Source organism: Temnothorax nylanderi, unplaced genomic scaffold (assembly GCF_030848795.1).
Source record: "Temnothorax nylanderi isolate EJ_2023f unplaced genomic scaffold, tnyl_v1.0 TNYL_tig0088_pilon, whole genome shotgun sequence".
Taxonomy (NCBI): domain Eukaryota; kingdom Metazoa; phylum Arthropoda; class Insecta; order Hymenoptera; family Formicidae; genus Temnothorax; species Temnothorax nylanderi.
The window spans coordinates 529726-550153 of NW_027249150.1; the positions used below are offsets into that span (position 1 = coordinate 529726).

The 20428-nt window shown below is 43.3% G+C and overlaps 1 protein-coding gene and 1 long non-coding RNA gene across 10 annotated transcripts in view; one reads left to right on the forward strand and one right to left on the reverse strand.

Moving 5' to 3' along the window:
* Lim1 (LIM homeobox 1) overlaps positions 1 to 20428 on the forward strand; it is a 74304-nt gene that overhangs the window by 5632 nt on the left and 48244 nt on the right. For 7 of the 9 annotated variants that reach the window (XM_071710316.1, XM_071710313.1, XM_071710318.1 and 4 more), the window contains exons 1-2: positions 3654 to 3739; positions 12297 to 12486. In XM_071710316.1, coding sequence (XP_071566417.1) covers positions 12314 to 12486 — 173 coding nt within the window. In that variant the 5' untranslated portion in view covers positions 3654 to 3739; positions 12297 to 12313. Of the gene's footprint in view, positions 1 to 3653; positions 3740 to 10571; positions 12487 to 20428 lie in introns of those variants that run through there. The other 2 variants (XM_071710315.1, XM_071710312.1) reach the window with 2 other exon arrangements.
* On the reverse strand, positions 794 to 2489 carry LOC139774811 (uncharacterized). Its single transcript, XR_011718682.1, has 2 exons — positions 2061 to 2489; positions 794 to 1006 (listed from the first exon to the last, which is right to left on the reverse strand). It is a non-coding gene; the product is annotated as an uncharacterized lncRNA (long non-coding RNA).

Consider the following 20428-nt stretch of genomic DNA (forward strand, 5'->3'; position numbering starts at 1 on the left):
CTGCTCTACTAAATCTCCCGAGAATCAGGAAGTAGTTAAATCGAGTGCCGCCTTCGGTGATGGTATTTTTTAATTGCGATACAATCTCCGAGCTGCAGCCGCCCGCTGTTACCGCGAAGTTGAATCGACCGACATTAAGAAGACGGATATTAAGTCTTGAATTCTCCGTCAGACTTTTATATCGGGGGGATGCGGCACACACGCCCATTCACGCAAGTGCGTTCGTACAGTCTTGGCTCTGCTGATCGCCGTCGTCGCCGCTAGCTTTCGATCCGTGAAATGACAACGTGACGACGTTTTGACGTGACGATGAGATGTTTTGACATCTCTAACCGGCGGGCGATTTTTCACGCGGGCGGCCGTAATAATCTCGCATTAGCTTTTCGGTAGCCCGTCGCCCTCGACCCTCGTAATAAGCCTAACCGAGCGCGACAATGTAATTTATAGGAGCCGCTTCTTTTTACGGCTAATTACGGCGAATCACGGTCGTACGATAGAGGATCGTACGCCATTAAGCCACCGTTGGTTCCTGATTAGGAAGAAGAAATGCGCGGGAGAAGCGAAGACGATGTGCACTGGTTTATCTGCGACTCGCGTGAAATATCCTCCGCGATGCCGCTCTGTACCGGGTGTCTCGCAATATTTCTGCGTTAACGATGTTCCGAATTTTAAGTTCCTGCCAGGTTTTTCTGGACTCTTTCTTAACAATTAAGTTTCTTTGTAAGATCAATAAGAAGTAACAGATATATTAACGAATAAAAATTCTCTCTTTAATAAATGATTAAATCTCACGAACTGAAATTGAACCTTTATTTCGTAGCAATAGAAATAATATAAAAGATTAATATACTTAATGAACAATAGAGTTCGATATTTCACCGTTAAACATTTTTGGGGTTAAGACGAGCACGTTCACTCACATTTCGATTCATCCCGCGAGGCGAGACTGTCGCAGCAGCAGCAGCAGCAGCAGCATTCGGCCACTCGGTTAATGGCACGTGGAGTCCTTTAATCGATAGAAAGGAGCGCGTGTCAGTTAGGTACTCGCACCCTACGATAACGCGCCGTATTTCACCAACGTACTAGCGCGTGTATAATAAAGGAAGATGAGAAAAGACAGAAGAGGACAGAGAAATATATGAATGAATATATGAGAAAATAGATGAAAATAGAGGATAGAAAAAGGAGACTGAGGAAGATGTGGAGAAGAAAAAGAGGATAGAACAAGATGGAGGAAGAGAGAGACGGTTGGGAGATACGCAAGATGACGTAGAAAGAAGAGAAAACCGGGGAAGAGAAGCAGATCGGTAAAAGAAGACGAAGAGAAAAGAAGAAGAAATGATGACGGGGTAGGCACAGAAGGTAGGATGAAAAAAAGAAAGAAAAGGGAGATCACGGATGACGATGAAGGAAGCAAGAGTAAGGCGGTGCACGAAAGAACAGGCACGATCGACAGGCAGAGAAGAATAAAGAAGCGACTGGGAAGAGAGGAAGACAGGATGACGGATTGATAAAAGGAAGAAGCGAAGGCGGAGCGTGCAGGAGGAACGTGGAAGGAAAAGAAAAAAGACGAAAGAAATTAACGGGGTTGATGCAGAAGACAGAAGGATGAGAGTATCGACGATAACAATATCACGTCGAGTCATCGACAACAAGCAAGCGAAAAGACATTCGCTCACTCCATTTAGAAGGGAAAGGACTATCGCGTCGGGAAAGAGAAAGATAGACAAATACTTAAAAAGCAGTATAGATAGGCCAACAGGATAGATACAGAAAACAGAGGAAAAGAATCACCGGCGATGGAAGACAAAGGAAGAGGAGAAGGGAGTTTAAATGTTCATACGTGAAAGGGCGATGTCGGAAGGCCGATGGAGGAAGAAGACAACGAACGGCACTTAGAAAGAAAGGCAAGAGAGGTAGATGCAGAAGACCAGATAGAACGGCAAAGTGGAAGCGGCGTGGCGCGGCGCGGCGAGTGGGGAGCGGGGTAGAAAGAGCAGGAGGAGGAGAAGGAGGAGGAACACACTTCGCGGGCGCGAAAGGTAAAGATTCCCTGAAACCTGTGGCATTTCGCGAGGCGGCGGTCTACCCTCTCGTCTCCCGCGACGCCGCGGGATCGATAGCGTGTCAGACGAAGAGAAGCAAGCGGCTACGGCGGTGGCGACGGCGACGGCGACGGCGACGGCGGCGTCGGCGGCGGCGGCGTCGGCGGCAGCGGCGGCGGCAGCACCACCAGCCTATTTCCAGTAACAACAGCAGCCAGCCAGCAGCAGCAGCAGCAACAGCGGCAGAAGCAGCAGTAGCAACGACGGAAGCGCCTCTCGCAAGCGAACGCGGCTCCGCAGCCATTCCACGGCCATGTCTGGCGGCGCTCCGGCTTGGCTACGCCCGTGTCTCCCGTCGCCGGCCAATCCGACGCCGTCGTACCACGTTTGCCACGGTGGTCGTGGCCAATGGGCGTAGCTGCAGCTCCACGTCGGTTGCGCCGAGTTCTGGAGGAACTCCGGGTGTGTGGAGACGAGGAGGGGGACACTCGCAGACACCGCAGGTGCAGCCAGTTGGCTGGCGAACTCGAGGCGAGTGTGCTCGCGTCATCGTCGTGTTCGCTCCGCCGCTGCCGTGACGTGACGTATCGCACCGCGCGCCGGCATCTCCGGCGTCGGTCCCCCCTCGAGATACGACACAGGGCGAGACACGGAAAGATAAAGAAAGAAAGCGGTCACTGGTCAGCGGTTCTCGCGCGCCGATCCAGAAGTCGCCGCGACAAACGCTCGGGGGATCATCCCGGGAGTGCATGAAACAAACGTGACGAAAGCACGACGCCCGCTAGTATTCTCTCATTCTCGGGATCGGTTCTCGCCGGCACGGTCGACGAAACGGATTTACCGCGTGAGGTCGAGCGAGATCCGAAAGAGAGATCGCTCGATGCACGGGAGTTCCAAGTTCCGAGAGTTCCTTTCATGTTGAAATATTTTGAACAAAGGGGCAAAAGCACTTCGCAAAGAGCGCTGGATCAAGATCAATCGTCGCGCGATCACGTTCGAGGCACGATAACGTCGAACGTGCGACGTCATGACAGGGTGTAAGACGCACGTATCTCGGGCAAGATTGTGAGCGGACGAGTGTTGGTATCTAGTGCGCCGGAAGAGGACGTTAAAGAGATCGAACGAGGGAGCAAGCGGGATCGGATCGCAATGAGGACGACAAAGCGCTCTCAGGACGACAGCTGAGAGAACGCGCGCGCCGTCCGGGGTTGACAACCCCGTCTTCGCGAACGACAGGACGACGAAGATCGCACACGAGTGCCGCGCGTTGCGAGGGGGGTGCAAGGACCGGCACGCGTGAACAAGCACGCCGCGGCGGAAATTTTGCAGTGAGTGACGAGAGGAAGCAAGAGAGTTAAAGTAAACGCTGGCATCACTGGCATCGGGGGGGAAAGTGTGAGAAGTGCGATTTAACGGCCGTTGGGATAACAACGCAGTAAAAGTGGGTGCACTGGGGCCCTCGGGACCGTTCGGCCGATACGGGCCCGTGGAAGGTGGGCCTGGTGGTGGTCCCGGGCCCGGCGAGGGAGTGGGGGCAGGGGTGGCCGCGGTCGCGGCTGGGGAGGTGGAGGGCTACGGGGGCGCCGGGGGCGGGGGAGGGGGCCCCGGGGGGGTTGGTACCCCCCGGATAAGGGTCACGGCCCTTGGCGGGCGTTGCTGCGCACCCCTGCCCGTCACCCAGGCTTGTAACATAGGTAAGAAGCATGCGAACATCGTTTTTACCTTATAGTACCCGCTGTACCCTCGGGCCCCGCAAATGGGCCTCGTCGCGCGCTAACATCACTTTCACGTAGAACGCGCACCCTGCTCCGCCGGGAGATTAATCGGAGTTAGATTTAAAAGTCAAAGAGTAAGTGTCGAAATAATGTAACGCATTATAGTTACCGATAAGATACCGCGTGGACTGTTGCTTTGAAATATTACGAAATTTCGTACAGTTGTCCGTCGCGATTGCGTATCGCGACGTAGTCGACGGAATGTTTCAAATGTTTATTCGGTTTTTCATCATGCAAAATAGACAGTTGATGATGTTAGAATCTGCGAAAGCATGTTCTGGAAACTTCAATTATTAAAATGTGAACCACGAGAGCCTTCGATACATGATAGTTTGAAAATCGATGACCGTATATACTTTCTCGTTATGAATATTTTAGACAAAATTGAGAGAGGTGATATAAATTTATATATGTATAAAATCTCTCTCTCTCTCTCTCTCTCTCTCTCTCTGTTATAAATTCTGTATGAGACAACGTTCGTGCTAAGCATTCTAAAAGGGAATGAGTAAGAGTGTAAAACTTGAGTGATCATTCTTTAGTCCGTATTTCATTTTACCCTATTCCCGATATTTATTTTACGCAGGCGCGCCGTGCAACCTTTTTACACGAGTAGAGCGCATCTCGCGTAAAATAGGATGGTTTCCGAAGTAACGTATCCCCTATAGCGCAACATCGGGCCAATGTCATGCCTAATGCACCGGAGAACCGTGCAAGATACGCGCGACGCGTGAGACAGGATCAACCTTGTTGACGCCGGAGCATCTTTGGAACGCGTAACATCTGGATTGACAATCGATTCGAGTCTCTCCGAGATTCTTCTCTCGAAAGCGGGAGAAATCGACGATAATTAAGAGTGACATCTCGTTTCTTATAATTACACTTCATTAATTTAATCGCTTAATCGCTTAATCGCTTATTATACTTTCCGTGATGTTTCTGCATCTTAAATGTCGTAAAAATCTGAAACTGGTATACACGTACGCGTGTAACTCGATTGGCAATGCCTCAAAAATTTATAAGTTGAAAAGTATTTTTTCACTCGATTCGATATATCAACAAGTTCCACCGTATTTTCTCGAATCGCAGCGCTCTATTAGTTAAGATCACTTTTTGCGCGGGTCGCCGGTTTCTTCGCGAGAGTACTCGGTAAGGTGCGTTACTGCAAAGTACCTGTTGCTGTATGCGAAACTTTTGCGGACGATTTTTCCGCTCATTTTCGCTCGTTGCCGCTCGTTCGCGGGAGCGTCGTGCCATTTCGATCAATCTCGCGACGGAGGGCGTGAATCTCTCCCCCTCCCTCTCCCCCCCCTCTCTCTCTCTCTCTCTCTCTTCCTTCCCTTTCTCTGCGAAAGAAACGTCACGCGTGAGAAGCTGCACACGCACGCATAGATCACGAGTCAATGAACCGCTCAATAGAGAATACAATCCCGCGACGTTATGCATGCAAATCTATGCTGCGATCGAAGGAGCGACGGATTTTTTTTCCGCTCGCTAGGTACGTCGCAATTGCGCGGGTCGAAATGACGTGGGGAAGTGTCTTTTACACGCTTACGCGGCGATAGACTCGCGCCGAAGTTATTCGCAAGGTACAGGGGAAGGCTGGAAACTTTTTAAGGTATGTTAATGTATTTAAATCCCGCCTCTCGATGAAGTCTGTCACATGTGCGAAAGCGGGCGAGTATAATTTTGTACGTGACACGCAAAGTTCTATTTATATTTTTAAATAGTCGCTTATATTACGCGGATAGTAATCTAGTAGTAAAAATGAGTGCGATCAGACGTAATTAGTTCGAAGCTGTTGCGTGAAAGACGGGAAAACACGTGCCCGCTAACGGAAAACATATTTGACTTATTATTTTTCTTAGAGAGAAATATTTTGCATAATTACTCGATATAATTACTACTTAGGATACAAATGTATTTCGCAATAGTGTGTAGTGGGTGAAATAGGCAATATTGAGCAAAATTGTACACACACATAGACATACATCACGTAAAATATTCGACTATTTTTTCTCTTTTGCATAATTAACAGAATTTTACGTAGAAAATCGATATTCTTTTCATTATCAGTTATATTTTATATAAAGAATTGATGAGAAATACATATAAACATAAAGTGTAAAAAGAAATCAAATCAATCGGTCAATAAATTTAATTAGGGATAAACAGTACAGTTGTTGGCCACTCTACAATGATTGGCCACATCTTGAAAAATTAAAGATTATAAAGAAATACTATTAAAATGTGTTTAATTATAAGTACAAAAATATTATAATTATTTTTTATATAGTTAAAAACATTTTAATAGTATTTCTTTATAATCTTTAATTTTTTAAGATGTGGCCAATCATTGTAGAGTGGCCAACAACTGTACTGTTTACCCCTATTAGTTTGAGTTAATGAATCATAATCAAAGAGAGAAAAAGTACATAAAAATGATTACATGATTCTTTTATATATTCCTAGAATTATTTTCAAAGTATTTCATTTTCTATGACATCGGACAATAATTACACACATTCTTAATATCGCTAATTGTTTTTATTGAATTAATTCGTCATCTGTCTTAGAAAGAACAAAAAGTGCTGATTACCCAATTTACAGTTGTACCAAAGTCGCCGAGAAATATATGTCTCTTATCATGGATCACAAAAAATTCGCGTGATCTCGAAATTAGTCTTGAGTAATTAAACACAATTAATGAGATAACTTTTAAAGTCCTATCTTCTTGAGATTTTTCAAGTGTTCTATTTCTCTCTCTCTCTCTCTTCTTTTTTTCTTCGCCAGTCCGATTCACCGAAGTCAGCAAATCGATTCGCCGCCGGCGCGGCGCGGTGCTCGGAAAATAGTAATTTTCATCGCGATGGCGATTTGCCGAATCTAGATGCACTTGTGGTAGACTTAGACTGATTAACCCTTAAAGTGCATACGTTTTTTCGGTACCTTCTAAGTGTATACGTAGGTCTGTCACGTTTAACGCTATTTTTCCCTATCTTAAAGTATTTTAAAAAATCTAAAAAAATTCATGAAACATCTGTCTACATTGTAGTTGACGATTTTATGGTCATTTTGATAAACATCGTTTATTTAATATCTCTAACAGGTTTGCAAGTTTTACAGTTACGAGCAGATATCACTTTGACTCAGACGTCGTAGACCCACGTATACACGTTAAGAGTTAAGGTAATTCGCTGAAATTCGTTCTCCTGCTTTATCCCCTTTGCGTTAGTTGTCCGCGTGTGACAAAAACGCGCATGTCGAAATATACACGAGATACGTGGGGTTGTGCTCCTGTACTGATACATATATATACATACATATATTTTTTATTTAATATATAGATATATGTATATATATATATATGTATAAATTTAATTTACTAATACATTTTATATGTACCTAAAGATATGAAACCTTAAAAATTATATCATTACTGGACAGATATGGCAGAAAAAAATCGAGATAGACGAATTTGGCATATAATAGGTCTGTTTTCTGTTGCTGAACTGGCTGCACTAGTTCAGAGTTTATTTTTTTTACCCACATTGGAAGGAAAAAGATAAACTCTGAACTAGAACAGCCATGGGGCAGCCAATTCAACAATAGAAAACAGACCCAATGATGATGTAAAATTCTAATATAGCAACTAAGATTGTTACAAATACGTTTCCAGATTAATGACACATATTTAACATGAAGCTAGAGTTGTATATGAATAGACACGGTGTCAGGCAACTGTCGAATGCGATTACGTTAGAAATTATGTTCGCGGAACGATTTCTGCTTGCTTCAGCATTAATTTCGGATCTGATGATGTTAAAAATTATATTGCCGGTCAAGATGTCGGAAGATTTTATTCCCATTTATGTTAGAGCGCACCTCGAGATTTTATCTTTAAATACGTGTGAAAGAATGACATAGATATAAATAGAGCGGAGAACTTCTCCTCGAATAATATGTTTTAAATTTTTGTTGATACTTTTTTCTACTCCGCGGTACGTCTTATCATTGGACTGTCATGCTGTTTTTGGTATTGAGTCCATTATTTCATATTTTACATTTAAAACAAATGATACAAACTATCTTTGAATAGCATTTTTTAAATGTTCTGATTATTAATGTTATATTAAAGATTTCGGTTCTTTTATCATATGTATTATTCTCTCGTCATTGCTCTGGCATTTATGATAAAGACGTCTTGATAAAGTCTCCTCCGACGGAACAAAACAAGATCCGGCATGACGCGAGCAATGACGTCCAGCCGGAAAAAATCGGATTAAGCAATCCGATGTCGCTGGATCAACAGGATTTTCGTCTCACGTCCCGTTAATCCTAATCTGGTTTATGCGATTCAACTAACTAGGTCTTTCTACGGTTTCCTGTCTCTTACTTTTTCCGACTAGGGAATCATACGCGAAGTTAGTTTTCTAACTGGGGTAGGCAATCGCATAAGTGACAGACATTTCGATGGATGCCTACATAGATAGATAAATATTTTGATAAAGCCGAGAATAATTTTACACATATTTTTTCTCGCAATCGAAATAACGTAAAAATGAGAGGTAACAGAATTTACGATTATTATTCGCTTGAAATTTATACGCATGAAATTAAGGCATTATTTACGTGTCAAAGGAGAGAAAATTATTGATTATTTTAAGTGTTTTCTAATGTCTCTGTCGAGAACAGTGCCGTTTGAGCAGTTAACTTTAATCGGCATTGATGTGATACGTGAACACCCTGTATGTCTTATATTCGTTGAGACCGTTATTCAAGCATTTAAGTCGTTACGCGATAATATCGGAATTCTACGTGGTACTTATACGCGAGATTAGCTTCTAAACGTGTTACTTTAATTTATGTTATTGATTTCGTGATTAGATAATAATTTAACGCTTGAACGTACGGCCATAATTTCTTTTTGCAAAACTTAACTTTAAATGACTATAATCGCCGCAACGATTTAAAAAAAATCAACTCGAGCTTCATGTTAAATATACGTCATTAATCTGGAAACGTATATTTTTAACAATCTTAATTGCTGTATTAGAATTTTATATGATCATTATGCGCCAAATTCATCTATCTCGATTTTTTTCCTGCCATGTATGGCCAGTAATGATACAATTTTGAAGGTTTAATATCTATGCATATAAAATGTATTCAGCAAATTAATTTCCAAGGAGTATAAAATATATTACGCATCCAACTATTCGCTCAGCAAAGATATCAATAGGTCTATTCCCTTTGTAGTTCGGCCTTTGTATTCTCTATTAAGAGAATACAAATCACTTTTGAAAACTTTATGGAATAACTTGAGAGAAAGAAATTTCAAAAACAACAATGGTGAAATTATTCGTTGATTAAAATTAAGTGACTTTAAATTCTTTTCGTTAACATTAAGATTCGCGCTATCCATCCAGGTGATCCGTTTTTGTTGTATCAAGTCAAGAGATAGCTTCGAGCATTAACGGCGGGGCGCATGCGAGTCGATTACGCGGAATAGTTTACGATTTCGAAGTTAACTTGCGAACGTTCACGGACTACGTCGCCGTCGATGCCGTTCTACCACCCTCGCCTTTCTCGCCCTTCCGCGAGAGGGATGAGATGCGCAAGGTCAGATCTTAAGGGTGGGAGGAGGGTTGCTAGGTTGACAACCCTGCCAGCCAGGCAGAGGGACTCCGCCCATTGGCGGAAACCGCGGAAAAAAAGGAAGAGGAGGGTGAATTCCGTGGGTCTCAATGATGGCGATAAAAACGGCGAGAGGGCGAACGGAGGGAAGAAAAGGAAAAGGGATAATGGTAGGGCGAAAGAAAAAGAGAGAAAAAATGTAGAGAGAGAGAGAGAGAGAGGGGCAGAGAAAGGAGAGAGAGAGAGGAGAGGAGAGAGAGAGAGAGAGAGAGAGAGAGAGAGAGAGAGAGAGAGAGAGAGAGAGAGAGAGAGAGAGAGAGAGAGCAAAGGGCGAAAGAGCAGTCTCGTTCGCAAATGTTAATTAACGACGAATTATAATTATTCGCTGTCCCGGGGCCCGGTCGCGAGAGGCGCGCGAAAAAGCGGCCGCGAAATTAGCCAGATGAAAGATCGCGCAACTATAAATGCCGAAGCGCGATCGTTAAATTCATCGATGCAATAATCCGCGGCTTTTTGTTTAAGTGCCGCGAGATTTATGGTCACGGTACCCCGTCGCGACGCTCGAAATTCTCCCTTTCCTCCCGCCTCGTCTTTCTTGCGAATTAGAAGGGAGCGTCGTTATAGCTAGGCAATCGCAACGCCGCGCAGTCCAAAGCAGTGAGAAATTTCAGCTGACCGTTCGACGATCGTAACGCAAACATTTTAACCGCGATATTTTACATTGTTCTAATTGCCGTGCTTAAATTACTAAGCGATGCCCGGTAGTAATTGAAACCTCAGTTAGCGCTCGGTAATTTTTGATATGTTTAATCGTTACGGTTATATTAACAATGAATGATGTGCATACAGGGTTGCAGCGGAAAAATGTGCGCTCTCCCTCGATGAATTTAAAGACTCGTTTAACGAAACTCTTTGTTTATCGAATTTTTCATTGACAGTCGTCGATCGTCAATGTTAATTTTCAATTATTATCGATTTATTTCTAACTAAAGTATAAATATATTCTACGACCGTAATCTTTAAATCAAATATGTTTATAAAATACAGTTACAAACTAAAAATATATTTTACGACTGTAATCTTTAAATCAAATATATTTATAAAATACAGTCACATCTTGGGTAAACCAAGATGTCGTTTAACTTTGATTTTTCGACAATTATTCATACAAGGTAATGTTGATACAACGATAATAAAATATGAATAAAATAAAATATTGTTTTTAGAAAGATCTAAATTGGGATACAAAGGTTAGGTTCATGCCAGCTAACGCAGTTATCCTCGCAATGTCAAATGTTACTCTTGATGTAGTAATTGTAATTACGATTATCTAGATTCAAAAATTTATGGTTTATAATTTACGTTTAGCAATATTTGTACTAGGTTAAGAAATGATATGCACATTCTGTTGTTTGCAACACTTTAGTGGATTATCGCACGAACATCTGCAATTGCCAACTCTTTCTATTTTTCTTTGTTCAAAAATTACATATTTCGAGTTAAATTTTGATTGCGGAGAAAAAAGAAACGTAATTACATTCAATTCTCAGTAGCGTCAAGAAGGGAGGAAAATAACACCAGATCGTTTAAGATTAATGTAATTTGCAGAAAGTGCGCGATATCCTGTCAAGATTCCTCGAAGAAATCGCCCAGCCCCAAATTCATTAAAGAATCTGCGAAACTTGAAAGGAGCGCACGCGACTTTCGTCATCAATCTTATCAGCTCAATAAAAACAGGGATTTTTTCCGCAAATCGGATTAGTTGCCGCTTTACGTGATTAGTACGGCGATTATGTAGCATTGTTGTACTTTTACACCGGTCCGGATTGTGTCAACCAGATCGTACGGCGATTTAACCGTCGAATATACAAAAAAGTCGAGCACAATGCACGCCTCGTTATGCACGCGCGCTCTTACAATGAAAGCGCTTAATCTTCTTTCTAAATAAAACGCGCGCCACGCTCGAAAGGCTCCGAACATTTCGTTCGATCGATGCTCCCAACGCGATTAATAAGCCATCTCCCCCCTTTTTTTTCATATAACAAATCATCGCCACGCGCGCTTACTTTGCGTATCTGCATGTGATTTTAATTCGACTCATTGCGGATAATTTCGCGCATAATTCCGATCAAATTTCCATTGTGATAATTACTCGACGGGCGCTCCGAACGAGCGCCCGGAAATTAGTATTTATAAATAAATACGCGCGTGTGTTTCGCGAAAGAAGGATTTTAACGTTTTGCGAGCGCCGCGCCGGCGATATATTTCATTCTTTCAGCACTGGGAAAGCAGAATTATATTATTCGAAATGGAAAAGAAAGAGAGAATATTCTCGAGTATAAACTGAAACGTTACTAGCCGCGATTTGAATCTCGCGATGCACCCGCGATTACATTAAATCGCGTAAAGCCGGGTTTGTTGCGTTACGCGGAATGCGTAGCGCATATATTTGCAGCGAAATGTTCAGCATTGCGTGCAGAACCAATATTAATTTAAGCTTTGCCCGGAACCAGTGACGTAACGTTTGTGTCCGCCGCGCGCATGCATTAATAACCCCGCGTGCGTTAATATTTCATCAAATTTCAATTGAAATTTTCGAAATTGTACATGTATCAGATCGAGCCGTTTGACGAAGCGCAAAAAGATTTGCGCATTTCATCTTTGAAGGACGTGAAAAAAAGAGATAGAGAGAGAGAGAGAGAGAAAAAAGAGAGAGAAGCAGGTAGTTTAAAGGGGGAGGTATTGAGCGAGCTTGTACTGGCGGGGCTGAACGTCATGTCCGTAAGATCGCGGAGCCCGAAGTGACGGAGGTGCGTAATGTGTTCTCTTTTAATTTCAACAGGGAGACGCGGTCTGGCGATGCTCCTGTCATGTGCAGGATGCGAGAAACCGATAATGGATCAGTACCTGCTGAACGTTTTGGATCGTGCATGGCACGTCGAGTGCGTGCGCTGTTTCGACTGCAGAGCCGCGTTGCAAGACAAGTGCTTCTCCAGGGAGGCGAAGCTCTTCTGCAGGAACGACTTCTTCAGGTACGCGGCCGTCTATGTGTGCGCGCGCTTCCAATCCTCACGTGGAAAGATTCTTCTGACTTAACCCTAGTATATTATATCCAGAGCTAGTTATTTTAGAATAAGATATGACAGCGTTATATCAGTATTATCAAATCAAACACGTCAAATTTGGTAATAAAATCGTTTATTAACGATCGAATCGTTATGCAACGTACAATTTTCTGATACAGACAAATTATTGACATTGCTGAGAAAAGATTAATTGACACTTAATAGAATTATCTTTCCATTTGAGGAGCATTTGCAAAACGCCAACACTCCTTAAGGTGATCCATGCAAATGACTGACGATTATAGAAATTGATTAATCATTACCATAAATAGGAAATTATTATTATTGAGCGGCATTATTAAATGTCGCACATCTAAATTAGAGCTCACGTTCATGATCTGCATGTACATATGCATCGATGAATATAGATACGGTCGATATAGGCTGAATATAGATCGACTACGTGACTATCCTCTCATTGCTATACTGTGCTATACGGTCAGAAAAACTTCTTAAAAATTTACGCCGATTTATATTATAATGTATTTATGATACAAAATGATAAAAATTTCAAAGTAGCCTCTCTTTTCCCGTCTTCCAGTTTTCTCTCGGACTGCCGCGAAAGTTCGCGTTGTCGAGTTTCTCGCCATTCCGCGCACCTTTCCCGGTGCGAACCAACCATCTTCTTCCCGTTTGCGATCTATCGGCGATGAATCACGCGGGAAAGATCGGCCGTCGGTGTTTTTGCGTGATTAAGCGACGGATCGGCGCGATTCGAGAAAAAGGGATCCCTCGCGGAGAGTAGGCCTTGGCGTTTTCTCGTCGAACAACGCGGGCGCCGTTCGCTCGGCCTGACCTTAACCCGGCGTTACTAAGGCGGGGGTATGACAAATCCCAGATACTATAAACATAGTATTATTTTCACAATTACTCTGTCAGTGTAATAAAAAAAATTTTTTAACAAATTTTGGACCCGACCATTTTTATTGGTAGGGGAGAGTTGGATATTACCGCGCGGTTGACAATTTCGCGCCACTGTTTAACTCAATAACTATTTGTATTACGCGCCTACAATGATCTTAATATCATAGACTAACACGGAATACCCCCCGCGAATGCGCTGTCAGTTTGTTCCGGCCGTCCATGTGAAGACACTGCGCTCTGCAAGATTTTCTGCTTATTTACTGTAATTTTGCTGGTAGTTTCGATAAGAGGTGAGTAATATAATATTTACATTACAGAATTAAATTTGACGCATTTGATAGGCTAAAACACTATAAAATTAGGTTGCAAAATGATTTTAGAAACACGCGTTTCTTTTCTATATATTTTAAGGTTGTAAAGTGAAATAATTGAGTTTGATAATTTCGCGCCTAAAGTTGAAATTTTGAGACTGATTGAATTTTGGAGACTGATAAGATTTTAAAGTTGTTTTTATAATTCATAGACAATAGGTATAACGATAACTGTGTGTTAAGAGTTACCAAGACTGTTTAGTTTACAATGTAAAGGTGCTTACAGAAAAGATCGTTGCTTAAGTTTTGATTTGAATTTATAATGATCGTTATTTGTTAACACATTCACTTATTTTTATATGTAGGTACCTACTAGACGATATTAATGCATAAATATAAAAAAAACATTTTGTTATTGTGTTCTACTTCATGTCACTGGCTGAAGCCAGAGTAATTTTTATAGGCACGATATTATCAGACCAGTTCGGTAATACCGCGTTTTCTCATTTTTTGGAAAATTGTTAATATTTTAGTTTGTGTTTAACTTTGAAGATTATTACTATTATATATGGATAGCCAAATAAATTACCTATCTAAAACTGCACATTTTGTTTTTTTGAAACATTTCTAAGCTTAGATATACGCTTCAATTCTTAGGGGCTCGGTAATATCCAACTCTCCCCTATAACTTGGTTTCGGGGACCAAACTTAATTTAAAGTATTCTAAAAAATTTCATTGTGACTCTTAACTTAGCTGAGCTTTAAGTTCTATTTTAGTAACGGCGAGTTAAAAATCGACTATTTTTGTCGCTTGAGCGATGCATAGATACGCTGACGCTATCGTGAAGCAAGACATGTAAACTAGCTGCGCGACGCGTGTTTTCGTTTTTGCGTATCTCGGAAAAACATGAGGAGTGCACGCTGACGAGTTTCCGGTGAATCTTACATGCGACACGACTCGTCGAAACGCGAAAACGCGAGGGAATATTCGAAACGCGGATTACGAGCGGCTTGCTTTTAAGTCAGAAGTCGAAATCACAGAACCTCGGGAGAGGTTCTTAAGCTTCTCTCTCGTGTTGTCGGAAGTTCGCCGGAAGGAAAAGTAGTTCAACCTAGTGATTTGAATTAATGATCGTCGCGCATAGAGGCGATTTAAACGGCTCGGCAGCATGGCCGATGATTAATTCAGACACCCGTAGAGCAAATTGCTTTCGACGTCGTTTTCGGCGGTTGCTTTATTCCTATACGGCCATCTCGCGCTGTAAAATTAGCGAAGGAATAATAGCTCGATACATCGTATGGCAAGCAATTTCGTATCGCCGACTGCGGACTATTCCTTTCAAACCTCCATCCTTTCGTGCATTTCATAATTTTGTAGAAATTTATAAAAGTAACACATTCGTAACGAGCATCGTAACGTTGTCACGAATTATTACTGTTCCTTATTATGTGTATTTCATACTTAATTGCAAATTATTGTCAGTGCCATTATTATTTATAATTTGTCTTTGAAAGCTCAGTTTGAACTTGAATTTAAATCGATCGAGATGATGCTGCAAATTATCGTTACGGTAGATCGTAACGAAATATAATTAGTTGTCTCAGTCGCTTATAACTAAAAAAAAAAATCGAAGTCGCCGCAACCGGTCTTCATTATTCGCGGCACCACGTCGCCATAGATCTGTCGCATCCTACGGTCCTTGCCGTTCCACGTGGGTGGCGAACTATGATATCACCGTATCGATTAGTCAAGGCGAAAAATGGCGAGTTCGCCGCACCGCGCCGCTGTGGCGAATTCAATTTCGCGGCCGGTACTTTTCTGCGGTAGCCGGGCCGCGCGGATCGTTTGCAAACAAAATCGCCGCATTCCCGGACGCGGTCCCGCGGAGAGGAGAGGTACTCGCTTCTTTCGTGACTTCTGGAAGTGATGAACGATCCTCTTTGTGACCGGCGGGAACCGCGCTGTAGCGCGGAATGGTAGCGCGGGCGGGGGTCGGTGGAGGAGGAGGAGGAGGAGGAGCGCCTCCGATATACGTACGTATGTACACGAGCGTGTACGAATGTATAACGAACGTGTTGTATACATTACGAGGCAGCTACTTTGCATCTCCCGGCCCGATGAAAAATTCATCAGCCGATCGAAAAATTCATCGCCGCGCGCCGCGGTGGAAAAAGCGTCGCGATTGCAGGACGCGGGATTCCCCGCGCGTCTTCCCGACCGATTCGTCGACCGATCGGCCGACGGAAGCTGCGTGATTTGTAAGTTAAAATCAGATAATTGACCATCGTGTAAATTAATAACGCAAATCACGCGTTTAATCTATATGCAATATGATGCAGGAACGATTTAGAACACGGTTAAAACGACAGTCGCGATATATTCTACTTAAGGGCTTTCGATTAACTTAATTGATGAATAATTAATAAATTTTCTAACTATACATAACTCGTCGTTTCTAATCCAATCTTCTCTTTCATACATTAAACAACAAAAAAATTAATAATTCTATCTATATTAACAAAATATTGCAAGCATTCCTTGACAAGTTAATCGCCGTTCAAGTTAATCAAAGTTTACTCGAAGTCACCTTAAAATAGAGGCGGATATTCGTTTTAATATGCGAAAATGTTTAGTTGAGATCTCGACGGAATCTCCCTCTCCCCTCTTCTCCCCATTCGTCTCCTCGCCTCCGCCATATACGAGATTCTAATTCGAATGGGTTGATCGAATCACCGAGAGTCAGGTTTATTTAATGAACACCCGTCGGGGTGTGAGAGCAGGACGCCCAAGGACGGTAAAACCGACGAAGAGCACGGAAAATACGTTCGGCCGGGGCCCGAGGGAATTCTATAACACCTCCGGGAGGTCCTCCTCCCGGCGTAGCGAGCGGTTATACGTGCGGTTATGGTAACCGGTCTCCACGAGTCGCAGCAAGGTCCTTAAAGGTCGATAATGGCCCCGTGGCGTGGCCCTCGACGGGCCCCTTCGGGCACGATCAAAAGGGCCGATGTCCCCGTTTCGACGCCGCCGCGCCGCGCCGCGCCGCGCCGCGCCGCGCGACGGCGGGCCATCGACCGCGGCGAAAATTATTGTCTTAAAATACGGTCCGCCATTCCTGAACGGCCGAAACGCTGATGAAAACATTACCGGCGGCGGACCCCGCACTACGTCATCCGTGCGCGACCGGCGACCGGCGACCGGCGACCGGCGACGCTTCGGGACTAGTCTGCACGGAGAGATGAGCGAGTGTCGCTCGTTCGCTCGCTGATCCTCCGGCGCGGACAGCTACCGAAAATTAATGAATGAATAATTCAATGGCCGACGACAGGGTTGCGCAAGACGGCGCTGCTTCACGGACGTTATCGATTTCTACCTGTGGCACTCGGCAAGTCAGTCTTGACTATTTATGAAAGCGTTAAATTATGCCATTCGTATCGGATTTTCAGCCTCTTCTTCAGATTTCGTAGATTTATCGCCGCGCTTCGTTAACGGTATCCCCCATCCATCGTCGGGTTATTTAGGATGAAGTTACAATTGCAGTGTCCGCGATGTGAACTGTTAAGGCCATCGCACACAAAATGCATAGCTCAGCATAAGCGTAGCATAAGACCGCTAAACCAATAAGCATCCAGCGCATAATGTCACCATATTAATTTACATATGATGTTCATTGGTCCAGCGGTCTTATGCTATGCTTGTGCAGCCTATGCAATTTTGTGTGCCTTTACGATCCCCGAGAAAGCTATACTTTAGTTCTTTTTCGTTGCGTCTCGTTAATATCATTCTTTTCAATTGTTTAATCAGAAAAAAATTTTTTATAACAATGACTGACCTAATTATATATTTTTACAAAAATTCAGATAACAATATGTATGTATTCTTGATTATTTTTCGGTATTATTAGCTTATTCAATTCTCCCTGATTGGCGAACCCTTTAACACGCAGGACTTTCGTGCGTCAATTGAATTAAAATACAAATGAAACTAACCCATATTTTTTAATCACTTTAATTGAATGACGTTTCCTTAAACTTATCTGTATTAGCTCGTCAACTCTTGACGTAATCTGGTTGTTAATCTGATTTAGGTAAGATATTATCGAGCTCGACGTGGCTCCGCGACAGAAATAAATAGAGAGCCGCGGACTCGTCTTTGATAATTCATTGATATGCCGACGGTATCATCGTCGGCGTGTTGCCGATGATTGCCTCGATCGTTACACGGATCGTTACGTGCGTTACAATGTTACGTTGTGCGCGACGCCGCGCGCTCGCAATTAACATATATTTTTCCGCTAACGAAGCCAGCGCGGCGCGCGCATATCAGCGCGTATGTCGATTGAATGAAAAGTATTCCGGGTACTCGCGGGTCCAGTTTGTGCCTCGAGGACACGAAGTTACTTTACGTAACGGCGTCGACGGGTAACCGACGGAAATATTGCGCAGGCGATATTAATGTTTTACGAGGGTGCTAAATAACACGGTGGGACGCAACTTGAGGCGCGACTCGCGCGAATCCGTCTTTATTTTTTTCTTTCTTCGCGACACGCGTGCGAATCGTCATGATCTCGCAACAGCTCTGCAATGTATGCAAATGGAACGAGGACGACGAAAAGTCCTTTTCCCTTGAATATAATTTTGCGGTGAATCAAAGAAACGTAAAAACCTCGTCGCTTTTCGCGCAAACTTTTATTCGCCAATACTCAATTAATTGTTTTTCATTTTAATTCTTTTATTTATGAGAAGTTATTTTGTTCACATAGAGTTTGTTTTATTTACCGGGAATGAAATAATTTATGGACAAAAAATCTGAAACCTTTAAATCTCTATCCTTTGTCCCTTTCTTTATTTCTTCATTCGTCTCATATCTTCCCCTTACAAGAATTATTTCTCTCCAAATTCTCTCGCTTCTGTTAATATTAAATCATGATCGTGGATACATCGATATTTCGTCGAATAATTGAAGGATCACGCGCGTCGCCGAGGCTTTTCATGGCAAAGGGCGCCGACGTGGCAGACCCCATTGTCCTTCCACTCTCGACTCTCGGCTCCGCGGGAGTGGACCCATCGAAACTCGAACGTGGAAACATTATAAATGCGGCGTGACGCCCGGCTACGAGTCGTAGGAGAAGTTTGTTGGGCGTGACGGGGCCGGCGCGGGTCGCAGGGTTGGCTTGGAACATCGGCGGCAGGAGGAAGGGAAGGGAAGGTGCAGCTCTCCGGGGCCCCGTTTCCCTTCCAGGAAGGCCCGGCAATAGCATCGCGATGCGTATATACCCCGCTTGTGTGTGCGCGCCCGTGAACGTTTTTTTTTTACCAACTACCGACTCTCTTGCGTCACGCCGGGCCGTCTTATTCGCGATTAACAAGAATCGCGCTGATGCTCATTTATAAACAGCCGAGAGGATGATTAATCACGCGTATACGAATAAGATTGAGTTGTTCTCGGTATTGTCCCATCGCTTCGAGGGAGGGGTGGGGGGAAGCGCGTAATTTAGATAATTATACAACAAGGAGCGAGACATTGTTAGATTCTTGCGGGGGAGCTAATGTGATACTAAATCCGGTAATAGGCTCCCAACTAGAAAAGTTATAGCGGTTTTAGTAGCTGTAAAGAGCGCCGGCGACAGCTGGTCTGATGGTACCAATCGCATTTTTACGAGGTGCAGGAAAAAGCGGCGTAGGAGAGACACTTGCATCCAGTCGGAATGTCCCGGTAACAAATTCTCAAGAGGCGAAGTAACGTTTAAGTAATACTATATAATCGCGTCGCGGAGACGACAGGCTTGGCAATGCGGCGAAGTGAAGTCGCGGTGAAGATAGAGAGAGAGAGAAAGGTAGTGGAATCGAAGAGAGAGGAGACCGACGGAACGATTTGAATCCATTTACTATGCTCCGATAACAAGCCGGTTGAAAAACGGTGGAATAATGATATATAATTGACAGGACTATAATAAAGCTAAATGCAATCCGTTACCGCGATTATATGCCGAGAGAGAAAGAGAGACACGACGGTGGACGACACCGAGAAGAAAAAAAAAAGAAGGAGAAGAGGGAAAGAAAAGAAAAGGCGATTATACGAAGGCGGGAAGGCAAGGAAAGAGGAATGGCCTAAATTCAGGGCGACCCTTTATCGCCTCCGCCTCTTGAATTTTATGCGGAGGCCCTCGTTTCTTTCCCCCCCATTTTTTTTCACCGCGTTACGCGCCCCGTTAAAACGAGACACACGAGCCCACATTTCGCTGTATCACGTTGACGGTGGAGAGATTATGTATGAATGCGAGGCATTTTTATGCGTGCAAACAGACGAGAAACGCGAATTACGTCCGGTGAGAATTTTAGGGATGCTGTTACATGAGTGACGCTTCCGCGCGCGCTAATGTTTTATTTTTTCACTCTTATCTGTGTACAACTAATGCAATTTATTATGTTCTTCTTGTTTTATTTAGATCTCTAGCTCTCTAACAGTAGTTAGAGAGTTAATTAATTAATCTCACATTTATCTCGAAGTCGTATTAATATTGAGGCACCCGAGATATAAATAAATTTTGTAAGCTACAAGAAAACGAGAAATTCACATAATTTTATCTGATGAAGCGACATTTAATTCATTTTTTTGTTTCTTCTCCAGAAAGCGAATGTACAGTTGCAAATACATTCTTCCGTAACTTTTG